At 42.6% G+C, this 12,672-nt stretch overlaps 1 protein-coding gene across 5 annotated transcripts in view; it reads right to left on the reverse strand.

Moving 5' to 3' along the window:
• The window catches only part of TMEM150C (transmembrane protein 150C), a 46,141-nt gene that overhangs the window by 9,413 nt on the left and 24,056 nt on the right, over positions 1–12,672 (reverse strand). For all 5 annotated transcript variants that reach the window (XM_053252153.1, XM_053252155.1, XM_053252151.1 and 2 more), the window contains 4 exons: positions 12,598–12,630; positions 12,396–12,463; positions 7,601–7,728; positions 4,300–4,477 (listed from right to left, as the gene is read on the reverse strand). In XM_053252153.1, the coding sequence (XP_053108128.1) occupies positions 4,300–4,477; positions 7,601–7,728; positions 12,396–12,463; positions 12,598–12,630 (407 nt within the window). The remainder of the gene's footprint in view (positions 1–4,299; positions 4,478–7,600; positions 7,729–12,395; positions 12,464–12,597; positions 12,631–12,672) is intronic.

A 12,672-nucleotide genomic window follows, 5' to 3' on the forward strand; every position in this document is an offset into this window, starting at 1 on the left:
CCCACAGTGGCCCACCAGATGCCTCTGAGGTGCCCACAGGCAAGAGATGAAGGTGTTGATGTGGACCTAGTTTGGACTAAGCTGGACTATGGAAGCTCATACTGAAAAAGAACAATGGACCATAAACTGAACCAAATGAAGACAAATAAAGGGAAAATGTAACTTTTTGCTGTGTACTATGAGAGATTCTAGCACAGAGGCCACACTTCGGCTAACTTAGCTTGAAGAAAGGGCCTCCAAGCAAGAGAAAGGCACAGCTTGATACCATTTAGCCAAGGGTTTCTTGAAGGCAACTAACAAATCTTGGGGTTACAGGTCTTGTAATGTACATGAGGAGGAGACTGGAAGACTCATTCCACCTGTGCCTTATCAAGTGGGTACCTTATTGAGGATGAAGAAGAAGAATTACAAGGCCTGATGGTAGCAGTTAACTGGGGAAGTAAACATTAACAAGCCCTGTCAAAAACTGGGGCATTTGATTTTTGATGGGTCTCCCCCTTTGTTTTCTCTCCTCTTGAGCCGTCCCTCTTTCTATCCAAGATGCTTTGAGCCCTTTCTTACAACTGCGTGAGAGGGCTGGAGGACGGGTGGTGAGGAAAGCAGTGGAAGCTCGCCTTTCCCACAGATGATCCACATGCAGTTGCTGGGTGCATGAATTGTGTACCCTGATGGTCCGCAGCTGCCATGGGCCGCACGGAGGTGCAGGGGTTGGGACATGCATCGCAAGTGTGTGGTGCATTGTGCGGATCCCCCTGACAAGTGGGTGCCCGTCAGTGTTACGGGCACACGGCGCTGACACACGGTCAATTAATCAGGGTTAAGGGAGTGCTTACTCCCTTAACCTTGTTTAACAGCCTGTCTTCTGTTACCACAGGCAGAAGGCGGTTACCACAGGCCACCAAGCCCAGGCTTAGCTGCCCTAGCCCAGTCTTGGCTGCTTGTGAGAACAGCCGCATTCTCTCTCTCTCTCTCTCTCTCTATATATATATATGGCATACCAGCCGCTAATCCAATGCATTGCAGCTCTCGCGAGCTGCTGGCAAAAGTAGAGGAAAGTGGTGGCACCGACGATAGGCTGGCAGGCGAGGCAGGAAAGATGGGGCGGGGGGAGAAAATGGCGGTGGGTAGGCGGAGAAAGAAAACGGCTGCGGCAGGTGGGGGAAGAACTACAGGTGCAGCCCAGCTAGTTCTTATTAAATCTCAAGCATTCTCTTCCATTCTAAATATATAGGCTTAATCTATGCAATTTATATTCTGATATATTCACCTACCCACTGAGTAGCTAATTCTTTGTTTAGTTTGTTCTGATTTCTTTTGGAGAAGCCTGAAAACACCTCAAGCTGCCGTAAGGGTAAATGTGATTTCTCTTAAGGATATAGGTTAAGGGGTTTAAATCCATTTAGTATAGAAAAGGGGTAGGGGACATTAGGGTGGATTTTATTATTCACATCACTCTCAACAGTAGTTTCAAATGCCACACATTTTATGCTTCTTAGAATGTTAGTTTGGAGCCTAGGAAGCTGCCATATACGGAGTCAGACCACTGGTCCATCTAGCTCAGTATTGTCTACAGACTGGCAGCGGCTTCTCCAAGGTTGCAGGCAGAAGTCCCAGCCCTATCTTGGAGATGCCAAGGAGGGAACTTGGAACCTAGATGCTCTTCCCAGAGTGGCTCCACCCCCTGAGGGGAATATCTTACAGTAGAGACACATGCTGTCTCCTATTCAAATGCAAACTAGGGCATACCCTGTTTAGCAAAGGGGACAATTCATGCTTGCTACCACAAGACAAGCTCTCCCATGCTTATATTTGGATGTATCTTTTGTGATGCATTTACCATTCTATGGTAAATTTACCATTTACCATTCTATGGTAAATTTATCCAGGAAAAAAGAAAATAATTATCTTGATTCAAGTCCTTGAATAAAAATTTTAAGCTTTAGAAGGCGTGGTCATTGGGCTTTGGGTTTGACCATATGAAAAACCTACTGAGGCAATAGAAGAGCCAATCTTTCAGAAGGCATCCTCCACTCCTGCTGTTGCTCTCCTGCAACTAGTATTCAGAGGCACAAACATACTTCCTGCCTCTGAGCCTGGAGGTACCCTACCGCTAACAAGACTAGTAGCCTTTTATAGATGTGTCCTCCATGGATTTGACTAAGCCCCTTTTAAAGCCATCCAAGCTGGTGCCATCACCACGTTCCATGGCAGAGAATTCCATAGGTTCCTTTTTTCTGTCCTATATAGAATTTGGGTGTCTGCAGAGTTTTTAACAAGAACTATGCCACACTGGTACACTGATCCAGCAACAGTCCACCAAACTCCTGCAAGCTTTGTGTAAGTACATTTCAAATGACGCTTTTTGCCAGACTAAACTTGCTACTGTTATTTTATTAGTACCACACCTCTGTCAGGTACGCATTTCTGGGAACTGAATTAGCTGGCGGAGAAGTATGTAAAAGGTACAGGCTGGGCAAACGTCCAATATTATGTAAGCACAAGGAAGGAGGCAAAATATTCTGAAAGAAAACTAGGACTGAGTGTGAGAGTGAGGTCATAGTCATACAAAGCACTTCACTTCAGTTGCAGATGAGTTGACTCAGAAGAATAATGATTGCTCTCTGGTTTTGTACCTGCAATATTATGTTTACAAGGGTCACATTCTGTCCCAAAAGAATCGACGTTGAACACAGGCAAGCCAAATGTACTGAAGAATATTCAGAAACTGCAGCTAGCGCAAAATGCGGCAGCTAGGATGTTATCTAGAGCTGCCCACTGGGACCATATTACAACTATTTTGAAAGAGCTACATTGGCTGCCGATATGTTTTCGGGTCCAATTCAAGGTGCTGGTTTTGTATTTTAAAGCCCTTAACGGTTTGGGCCCTGGATATCTGAGGGATCGCCCAAGAGTTTTTGCCAGCTTGATGAGGTCATCAGCAGGGGGCCCTGCTCCATGTGCCGACAATGAAGAAGGCTCGCCTTTCGTGCACAAGGGACAGGGTCTTCTCAGTCATTGCCCCCAGACTCAATAGAATGCTCTCCCAGTGGGCATCTGCTCTCCAGTCTCCATCACTGTCTTTAGAAAGCAAGTAAAATATTGCCTTTTACCCCGGGCTTTTATATGTGTATGTTGTTGCTGCTGCTTTGTATCTTATGGTTATATTGTACTTTTAAAAAACCTTTTAAATTAGATTTGTATTTTCTATATTCAAATGTCATTTTAATTGTGCAGTATTTATGGTTTCATATTGTTTTAAATGTCTTGTAAACTGCCTTGAGATTTTAATGAAAGGAGGTATAAAAATTTAACAATAAATAAATAAAATGTCACACTCAAAAGAAAATCTACAGCTAAATGTTATGCAAAATATAGACTTGCACATATAGCATGTGTGTACAGTCAAGCCATGGGGAAGGTGTGGGAGGGAAGAGATTGTGGTCCCTGCCCCTATCCCCCATGCATTGTTTGGGGCTTGTGAACAAACTATATGTATGCAGGCTTTGTTCACAAGACCTAAGTAACATATAGGGCTCAAGAGCAAAACCAAGGAGTCCTCTCCCCTCCATTGACTGCAAGTACGTTGACTGCATGGACATTTGTTGGGTACAAGAGGCTGATGCCTGTAGCTTTAGCTAGTCCATATGGAAACAAGCAAATTAGAAACAGAAATGCATCCACTCATCCAACTGTAATAAATCCAAATCTGAAGCACACCTGTAAGAAATCTATTAGTTGAGAAAACTGGTGTTGTATCTGTTCATAGATACTCTATGCAAGGGACACCCACCAATCTATGCACAGCTCAGCTTATCCATATATGGCAGAACAAGAACTCAACAAACCTCCTGCTTTTTCCGCTTTCCTAGGACGGGAAACAGAGGGGGGCTGCCAAGAATCTGATAGGCTACCATATAGTAGTGGTGAAATGCACTTGGCTTGGCACATCAGAAGTTTGAGAAAATGGTTCAGTTGGAGAAAATTGAGGTATTATTAAAGGGCCATGGTAAATTCATTTATATGGTTTTGCTTTGTCAAAAACATATTTTTATTAATAACTAATTTTGGACTCAGCATCCAAAATATCTTGCTTTGAATTCAAAAGTGCCAAGATGTAATTTTCAGTTCATCTTTAGTTTGTGAAATATGCACTGGGTTTAATTTTCTGATCTAAGGATAGGTTTAAGATTTAGGCCCATGACACAAACACAATATTTGCATTTCTGTGAACAATAGTTTCATCCAAACAGTCATCTGAAAGTTCACAGGGGGGGTGGGATATGTAGAATTAAAGGATACAAAGGGCTACGCAGAGCGTTATCGCTGCTGACAAGACAACCCGTGGAATTCCGCTTTTTCTTCCTTCATTCTTCAAGTTTATTTTGAGTGTTAATGCAGACTGAATCCAGCAAGCCAGCGTGCCAAAGCCAAAAGTCAGGGATGTGCCAACATTATGTATTTCTTCGTCATTGGAAAGCTACAAGAAAAAAACAACATGTGGTTTTTCTTTATACAACCAGTGCAAAAATTGCATGCCCCAAGCCTCCTGATGATTCTGCTTTTTGTTGTCCTGCTCAGGGGATGTACCATATTTGGTCACATCATTGTCAAGGGAGAAGCATGTGAGGGCTGAAAGGCCTTGTCCTGCTCTTCCCGTCTCAGTTTCCTCTCCATCCTCCTCTGAACTCCATGGCTTAAGTGGCTCTAATGGAGGCTTAGAGTAAGTGCATTATGTCTTCCACAGACAGCCTGACATCTTCCCAACGCAACCCTTATCGCGTGGTGGGAACTGTTCGTTCAAATGGCACTTACGAGTGTTTGGAGTGCATGCAGAGGGCAGCCATTTGGACAAAAAAAGGCCCTCAACCCCTAGCAACATAACAAAAGGATGTACTGGGAGGCTACTGGGACATCCATGGAAGGCATCACATAGGGTGCACTTTCAGTGTATTCCCTTCCTAACTGTGAGGGCAAGGAATGTAGTGCCCATACCAGCCCAGAGTTGTATTTGATTGCAAGTTCCACATGGTTATCAAGACTATGGGCTATTGCAGATGTTAATTTTGGTCATACCAGTCTTAAGACAAATATCTATTAATGGCCCTTGTGAGTGGTTAGTCAGTTTCATTTCAGGGAAAACTGAGGCCACTCATCAAAAATGAAATAGAGGCATGAAACTCTTATGTAGCTAGGTCTCTCAAAAGTAACCTGGAAAAGACCATATTTAGATTCCTGATGACAAAACATAATACCCCAAGGAAGAATGATATCAATCTTTTGCAATCCCCCATCCCCAGTTCAGTGCCAGGGAAACCAGAAACCAGTATACATTATGCAAATGAAACATGTATTTGGATACATAATTTATTTGGCTACTTCTTGTCAGGGGAGAGCACAGAGCACTGTAGAAGGCACCAATGCTTGGCCCACGGTCACTGAAAATCCTATTCAGCTCCCACTCTGACTTCTGAGTCTTGATTGCCCAGGCACCTAAAGCAAATCTATTAAACTATAAGAACCAGAATAATGGTTTTGGGGTTTTGTTTTGTTTTTCATTTTTAAAAATGCAAGGTGGTATTCTCAGCATGCTGGATTCTGTACCTACAACTTAATTCCAGACTTGCATGGTGTGATCAGGCCCACAGATATGCAGGGATTTAGGGAACTGGAGGTGGGGATGAGGGAACACCTGCCTATGTAGCCACCCCATCAGCTCTTTTGGGATTTGATACATTTTCATTCCGTTCTCCTTCCCAGAATGCAGAGTGGTATACATAGGACCAGGCCCACATTGGTAGTTGTGGCTAAGTACAATCTGCAGGAGGCAGAATCTAGAAAATTCTGTACATGGTCCCATGACTTTCACACAACCCTGTCAAAATGAAGTCCAAGACAATTTTCTGTCTGATTTCTGATATTAAACCCAGCTGGATATTACAATCCATTTCCACAGCTGACTTGGCAGCTCAATCAAAACTTCCTACAGTAGAAAACTATTGATTTTTGTGGAGCTACCTGCGTAAAGGGAGAAAGCGTCTCCTGCCTGCTCAGCAGTTTCCAAATCATAGCTTTCCTTAGCAAATCCTATTTTTGCCCAAAGACTGCAGAATTAGCGGATAGTGGGGGCATGTTGGATTTATCTCCACTCCAGAATCCATTTGCAATGGCTCAGAAGACCAGCTGGCTTGCAAGAACAAGGAAGGCAGTCGACTGGCATTATGTGAAGTGTGATCTAGCATCACTATCAGGAAGTACACAACCAGGCGTACAGAAATGCCCTCTCGTGGCCAGTTAAGGAAAAGCAGGAGATCATTTCTAGATAAGGAAGCAGAGATTCATACAATGCCCTAGCCCAGAGTTGCACAACTTCGGCTCTCCAGCTGTTGTTGGACTACAGCTCCCATGATCCCTGACTAGTGGCCACTGTGGCTGGGAATGATACCAGTTGTACTCCAACAACAGCTGGAGGGCCAAAGTTGTACAGTCCAGCCCTAGCCCCACTGGAATGTTGGTCAGGAGCAGCATATAATAGACCAGAGCTCTCTAAGACAGTTGGGAGACTCAAACTGGGGAAGAAGAGTACGGTGAGAGAATACAGGAATAAATACTGCATTTCCATATGTCTCAAAACTTAAGTTGACATTTTCAAAACTTAAGACACATTGCTTATGGAAATTTCCCATATCTTCAGATTGCAGTTTGCTTCTGTACTGTACAGATTGCTTCTGTACTGAATATTAAAATGTTCCATAGAATTTGTGGTTTTTGTGTCTGAACAACCAAGTTGAGGATCCATTATACAGTTTGATTGCCTTTTGTCTCAATGAATCAAGTTATTTTGAAAAAAACAATTCAAGTAAAGTAAAGTAACCTTTCTGGCTTTTGCTTTGACCAAAGTCTCTCATTCTAGATTACATACCAGAACAATGAAAATCTTAATTTTTAATATATCAGACATATCAATTTTTTAATGGCTAATCACGGAAATAAACTGAAATTGAATAAAACAGAAATATTCTGTAAGGATACTGATGCTTATGTGAATCATCTACTATCTGTTATATCTGGTTTTATGTGATTATACACTATTTTGGAATTTTTAACAGAAAAATGATCTTAAAATGTTAATAAATACATACATCTGAACATGCATTTGTAGTGAAGCTTTGCATAAAGAAGATCCTGTCTTTGGCATCTCTGGCTGAATGAATCTCAGAGTGTATAACTGGAGAAAGCCTCCTAGTCAGGTAGTAGTCAGAAGAGATACTGCTAGGCTCAGTGATCTGACTTGGTGCAAGGCTGAGGTTCCCAAACTTGGGTCCCTAGATGTTGTTGGACTACAACTCCCATCATCCCCTGACACAATGGCCTTTGTGGCTGAGGATGATGAGAGCACTGGTCCAACAACATCTGGGGACCCAAGTTTGAGAACCCCAGGCCATTGTAGCTAGGAATGAGGAGAGCTGTAGTCCAACAACATGGTGGTCTTGGACAGATAGTCCACATTTGAGAGCTCCTGGTATAAGATAATTTACAATAGTTCACATGTAGATTGGATTTTTGCTCATTGGGAAGGGTGAGAGGGAGTAGAACAATGTACCTGGAAGTTGCCCAGTAGGGTCATTCCGAAAGAGGCCAAGCATAAGGCCACCAAGCCACTCACATTGAGCCAGGGATTAAGGACCTTTGGCTTTAGCTGAATAAAGCGGAGGACAGCCACGACAAGTGCTGCATGAGGAACAGAAGGTGAAAGACATGCAATTGTAAGTCCAAACACAAGTATAATTAAACATCCAAACAGAGGTCTATAAGCCATGTTTACAAATGCACTCACTACAAGCCCGTTACTAGGAGAATATCTGTAGAATTTCAGCAGTCCAAGAATTTGCACCTCGTTTGAACTATGATGTCCTTGGCTGACCCATCAGTAACTGGATCTGCCTGCACCCCTTTAGGCATGTGGAGGTGGTGTGCAGGAAGGTATGTGGCTGTGTACACTCCATTTTGTGATACAACGCAGGTTATTTCTAGGTAGGCAACAACACATGGAACAGATAGACTCCACTTGGAATCCACTTCTTCTCTCAGCTCATTATTTGGGACAGCTATTCATTGCTTCTTATTTACAGTCAGGGCTACAAATATACAGAATGAAGTAGAAAAGTCCTGAGATGGTAGAATGGACTGTACTATTTCAGACTTCAAGTGGAGGATCACATTTTCTGAATGCTTCCCTACACAAAAAGCACCCTGCAATCAGAAAACTAGAACAGAGAGTAGCCTTGAATAGAACCTTTACCCCTGATGAGCTAGTTTTTCCTTGCAGAAAACTTGGCAGCAAAAGAGGGCAATCAAAACTGGCACACACACCCCACCCCTCGCACCTCAAGATTCTACCAGCTCATTCTGCTGCATGAGTAGACCAAGTCTAAGCAGGATGAGCAAAGGTGAAGGAAGGAAGCCAGGACTTGAGTAGTTTTAATAGCTGTGCAGAAATGGAGAGTTTGGCAAGTATAACCTGTATGTCAGCACAATGCTGGTCAAAATGCCTTATATTTATTATTTATTTTTAAAGATGCCTTTCTTTTAGTTCCTTTTTGTTAACACACCCGAGGGGGTTAACAGTTAAAACCACAATCATAAAATAACGCAGTTAACAACAACAAAAAAGACATTGGCTAACGTGATTTGCAGCCGTAAAAGAGAAAGAGGGAGGTGCAGAGATGCTGCTGCAGACTCCTAAACAGCGAGACTGTGAGGAGCTCCAAAAGGATCTCTCCAAACTGGGGGAGTGGGTAACAAAATGGCAAATGCGGTTCAATGTAAGCAAATGTAAAGTAAGGCATATTTGGGCAAAAAAACCCAACTTTACATATACACTGCTGGGTCTGAGCTGTCAGTGACTGACCAGGATAGAGATCTTGGGGTCATGGTGGACAGCTCATTAAAAGTGTCAGCTCAGTGTGTGGCAGTGGTTAAAAAATGGCAAATTCCATGCTAGAGATCATTAGGAAGGATAATTAAAACTGCAAATATTATAATACTCTTATACAAATCTATGGTGCGGCCACATTTGGAGTACTTCATACAGTTCTGGTGATTGTATCTTAAGAAGGAAGTTGTAGAACTGGGAAAGATGCAGAAGAGGGCAACCAAGACGACAAGGGGCAGGAGCACTTTCCTTTATCTATCTGTCTATCTTTCTATCTATCTATCTATACCATCTGATATGAATATCTCTAGGCGGTGTATTAAAATTTAATATTTAAAAGTCACAGATTAAAAATACATGACAATAAAAACAGTAAAATAAAATTCTAAAAAAAATTTAAATTTTTTTTAAAATTAAAATTAATTCTAATTAAAAGCCTGAGAAAATAGGAGGGTCTTGAGGTTCTTCCTGAAAACAAACAGAGAAGGAGATGCTCTTATTTCAGCAGGGAGCTTATTCCAAAGCCCTAGAGCATCCACAGAGAAAGCCCAGTCCTGGGTCGCCACCAAACGAGTCAGTAACAACTGTAACTGGTCCTCTCCAGAAGATCATAACAGGTGGCAGGGATTATGACATAGGAGGCGCTCTCTCAAATAGCCTGGACCCAAGCCATTAAGGGCTTTATCGGTAATAACCAGCACTTTGTATCTCACCTGGAAACTTATTGGCAGCCAGTGCAGTTCTTAGGAACGTAGGAACCTAGGAAACTGCCATATACTGAGTCAGACCATTAGTCTATGTAGCGCAGTATTGTCTTCACAGCGGCTTCTCCAAGGTTGCAGGCAGGAATCTCTTTTAGAACTAGTGTTATGTGGTCCCTTCATGTTGTCCCAGAGACCAATTTGGCTGCCGCATTCTGTACCAATTGTAGTTTCCGGACTACGTACAAAGGCATCCCCACACAGAGTGCATTACCAGCATATGTACCACTGTTTTAAGGTCATTCACCTCTAGAAATGGACATCGCTGATGTATCAACCGAAGCTGATAAAAAGCGCTCCTGACCACCGCCTCAACCTGAGAAACCAGGGAGAGCTTGGGATCCAGGAGCACTCCCAGACTACATACCTGATCTTTCAGTGGGAGTGTAACCCTATCCAGAGCAGGCAGATCTAAACCATCTCTCGGGTCCTGGCCCCAAAGTCAGTAAGGTAAAGTATGTCATCAAGTCGATTTCGACTCCTGGTGCCCACAGAGCCCTGTGGTTTTCTTTGGTAGAATAAAGAAGGGGTTTACTGTTGCCTGCTCCCGCACAGAATGAGATGATGCCTTTCAGCATCTTCCTATATTGCTGCTGCCCAATATAGTACCAGCTGGGATTTGAACCAGCAACTTTCTGCTTGTTAGTCAAGCATTTCCCCGCTGCGCCACATAAGGTGATTCCACAGTCAGTACCTCTATCTTATTTGGATTCAACTTCGGTTTGCTATCCCTCATCCAGCCAATTACTGCCTCCAGGCAGGCATTTAGGGAAGATATGCCATTTCCTGATGAGGTCAGCATGGAGAAGTAGATCTGGGTGTCATCAGCATATTGATAACACCCAGCACCAAACCTCCAGATGATCTCTCCCAGCGGTTTCATGTAGATGTTAAAAAGCATTGGAGACAGTATGGAGCCTTATGAGACTAGTCTACAGCATCTGTGGCTTTTTAGTCTGGAAAAGAGGTGACTATGGGGAGACATGATCGAGGTGTATAAAATTATGCATAGAGTAGAGAGAGTGGACGGAGAAAATTATTTCTCCCTCCCTCAAAACCCTCGTATACAAGAGGGCATCCCACAAAACTGAAGACTGGGAAATTTACGACCAATAGAAAGAAGTACTTTTTCACAAGCACATAATTAATTTATAAAATTCTCTTCCAACGGATGTGGTGATGGCCACAAGCTTGGATGGCTTTAAAAGGGACTTAGACAAATTCATGGAGGACAGGTCTATCAGTGGCTACTAGCCTGGTGGCTGTAGGTCACCTCCAGTCTCAAAGGCAAGATGCCTCTAGATACCATTTGTCGGAGAGCAACAGCAAGAGAGAGGGGATGCCCTCACCTCTTGCCTGTGGACTTCTCAGAGGCATCTGGTGAGCCACTGCATGAAACAGGCTGCTGGACTAGATAGGTCTTGGGCTTGATCCAGCAGGCTTCTGTTTATGTTCTAGGATTTTAAAGCTGCAGATTGGTAGATGTGTCATATAAATAAAAAATCATGTCTAAGATGAGATGGTTGTAAAAAATAAAGCAAATGGTGAAAAGAAAGCAAGCTTTAATGTTTCAGTATCTGAATATTTTACAAACATTCCCTGTAAAGATTATATTATGAGTGTTCCCAAGATGGTAGACTCTTGCCTGGGCTATACCACTGCAGTGGCAGGACTCACATCATCGACTGCTCCTCCAAATTAAAACAAAAGCAAAAAAACCCTGCATATAGAAAACTAGCATTCTGGTACAAGCCTTTTCACAAGTATTACACCCATATTGCGGTGGCTTCACTGGTTACCAGTCTGCTTCCAGGCTAGATTCAAGGTGCTGGTCTTGTCCTTTTAAACCCTACACAGTTTGATGCCAGAGTATCTGTCAGACCACATCCGCCTATATGAACCTGCCAGGGCCCTCCATTTGGCATCCCAGGCCCTCTGCATGCTCTAACAGATTTAATTGGATCTAACAGAGATCCAACTGGGAGGGACTAGAGACACGGACTTTTTGGTTGTGGCCCCTCGACTTTGGAACACCCTCCTGGAGAGCTCTGCCATGCTCCCTCCCTCATGGTCTTCAAGAATTGGTTGAAGAACCATCTTTTCAGAGAGGTGTTTTAACATTTTAGCTGTAACTATATCTGGCGGTTTAATCTTTTAACATTTTAACTTATAATTCTAAATTTTAGTTTTAACTGAGTTTTATTTTTATTTAGTTTCCATTTTATGAGTTTTATATTGTTTTATAGTGTATTGGTTTTATTGACTTTGTTAGCTGTCCTGAGCATTAATGTATTGGAGGGGCGGGGTATAAATATTTTTAATACATACGTATTAAATAAATAGCATGTCAGGGAGAAGGGTTCTAGCCCAGTTTTTATATGCAGAGAATGACTGTGTTTGGAAAAGCAGTTATTTGGATGAGGTGTGAATGTGAATGTGAGTCCTTTCTCCCTGACTTGCTAGCTTTCCAAGTGCAAGGATTTTTTAAAAAAAATTATTTGTAAGGAGGAGCAGTCAGAAGTGAGGTCCCATCACTAGTTTCAAGAGATACAGTCCAAACACATACTTGAGAACTAGACCACAGCAGTTGCAGCTCACTGGACCTGACCAGGACAACATTGACTGAGTTGCATCTGGTGATTCTCTAATGTGAATTACAAGAGACAAAAAAAGAAGCCAGACATTATTCATGCAATGCCTACCTAGAAATGCTGCCATGTTCATGACTTGGCTAAACACACAGCTTGCAGGAGGGGCATCACCTGCAATACTTCAAAAAATATAACGCGTATCATTGTAACTCTATTAAGCCTGCAACAAAGACAAATCAATCAATCAAAGTCCATTGATAAGTATGGACCTTTTTGGGGGGTGAGGGGAAGAAAAAAGAACAAAAGTGATTACCTTATATAAGGTGGCCTTTGGGAACTTTGTTGCCTAAGGGACATAAAAAGTAATCAACTGTACACAAGTCAGCAT

The sequence above is a fragment of the Hemicordylus capensis genome, chromosome 5 (genome assembly GCF_027244095.1).
Source record: "Hemicordylus capensis ecotype Gifberg chromosome 5, rHemCap1.1.pri, whole genome shotgun sequence".
NCBI lineage: Eukaryota > Metazoa > Chordata > Lepidosauria > Squamata > Cordylidae > Hemicordylus > Hemicordylus capensis.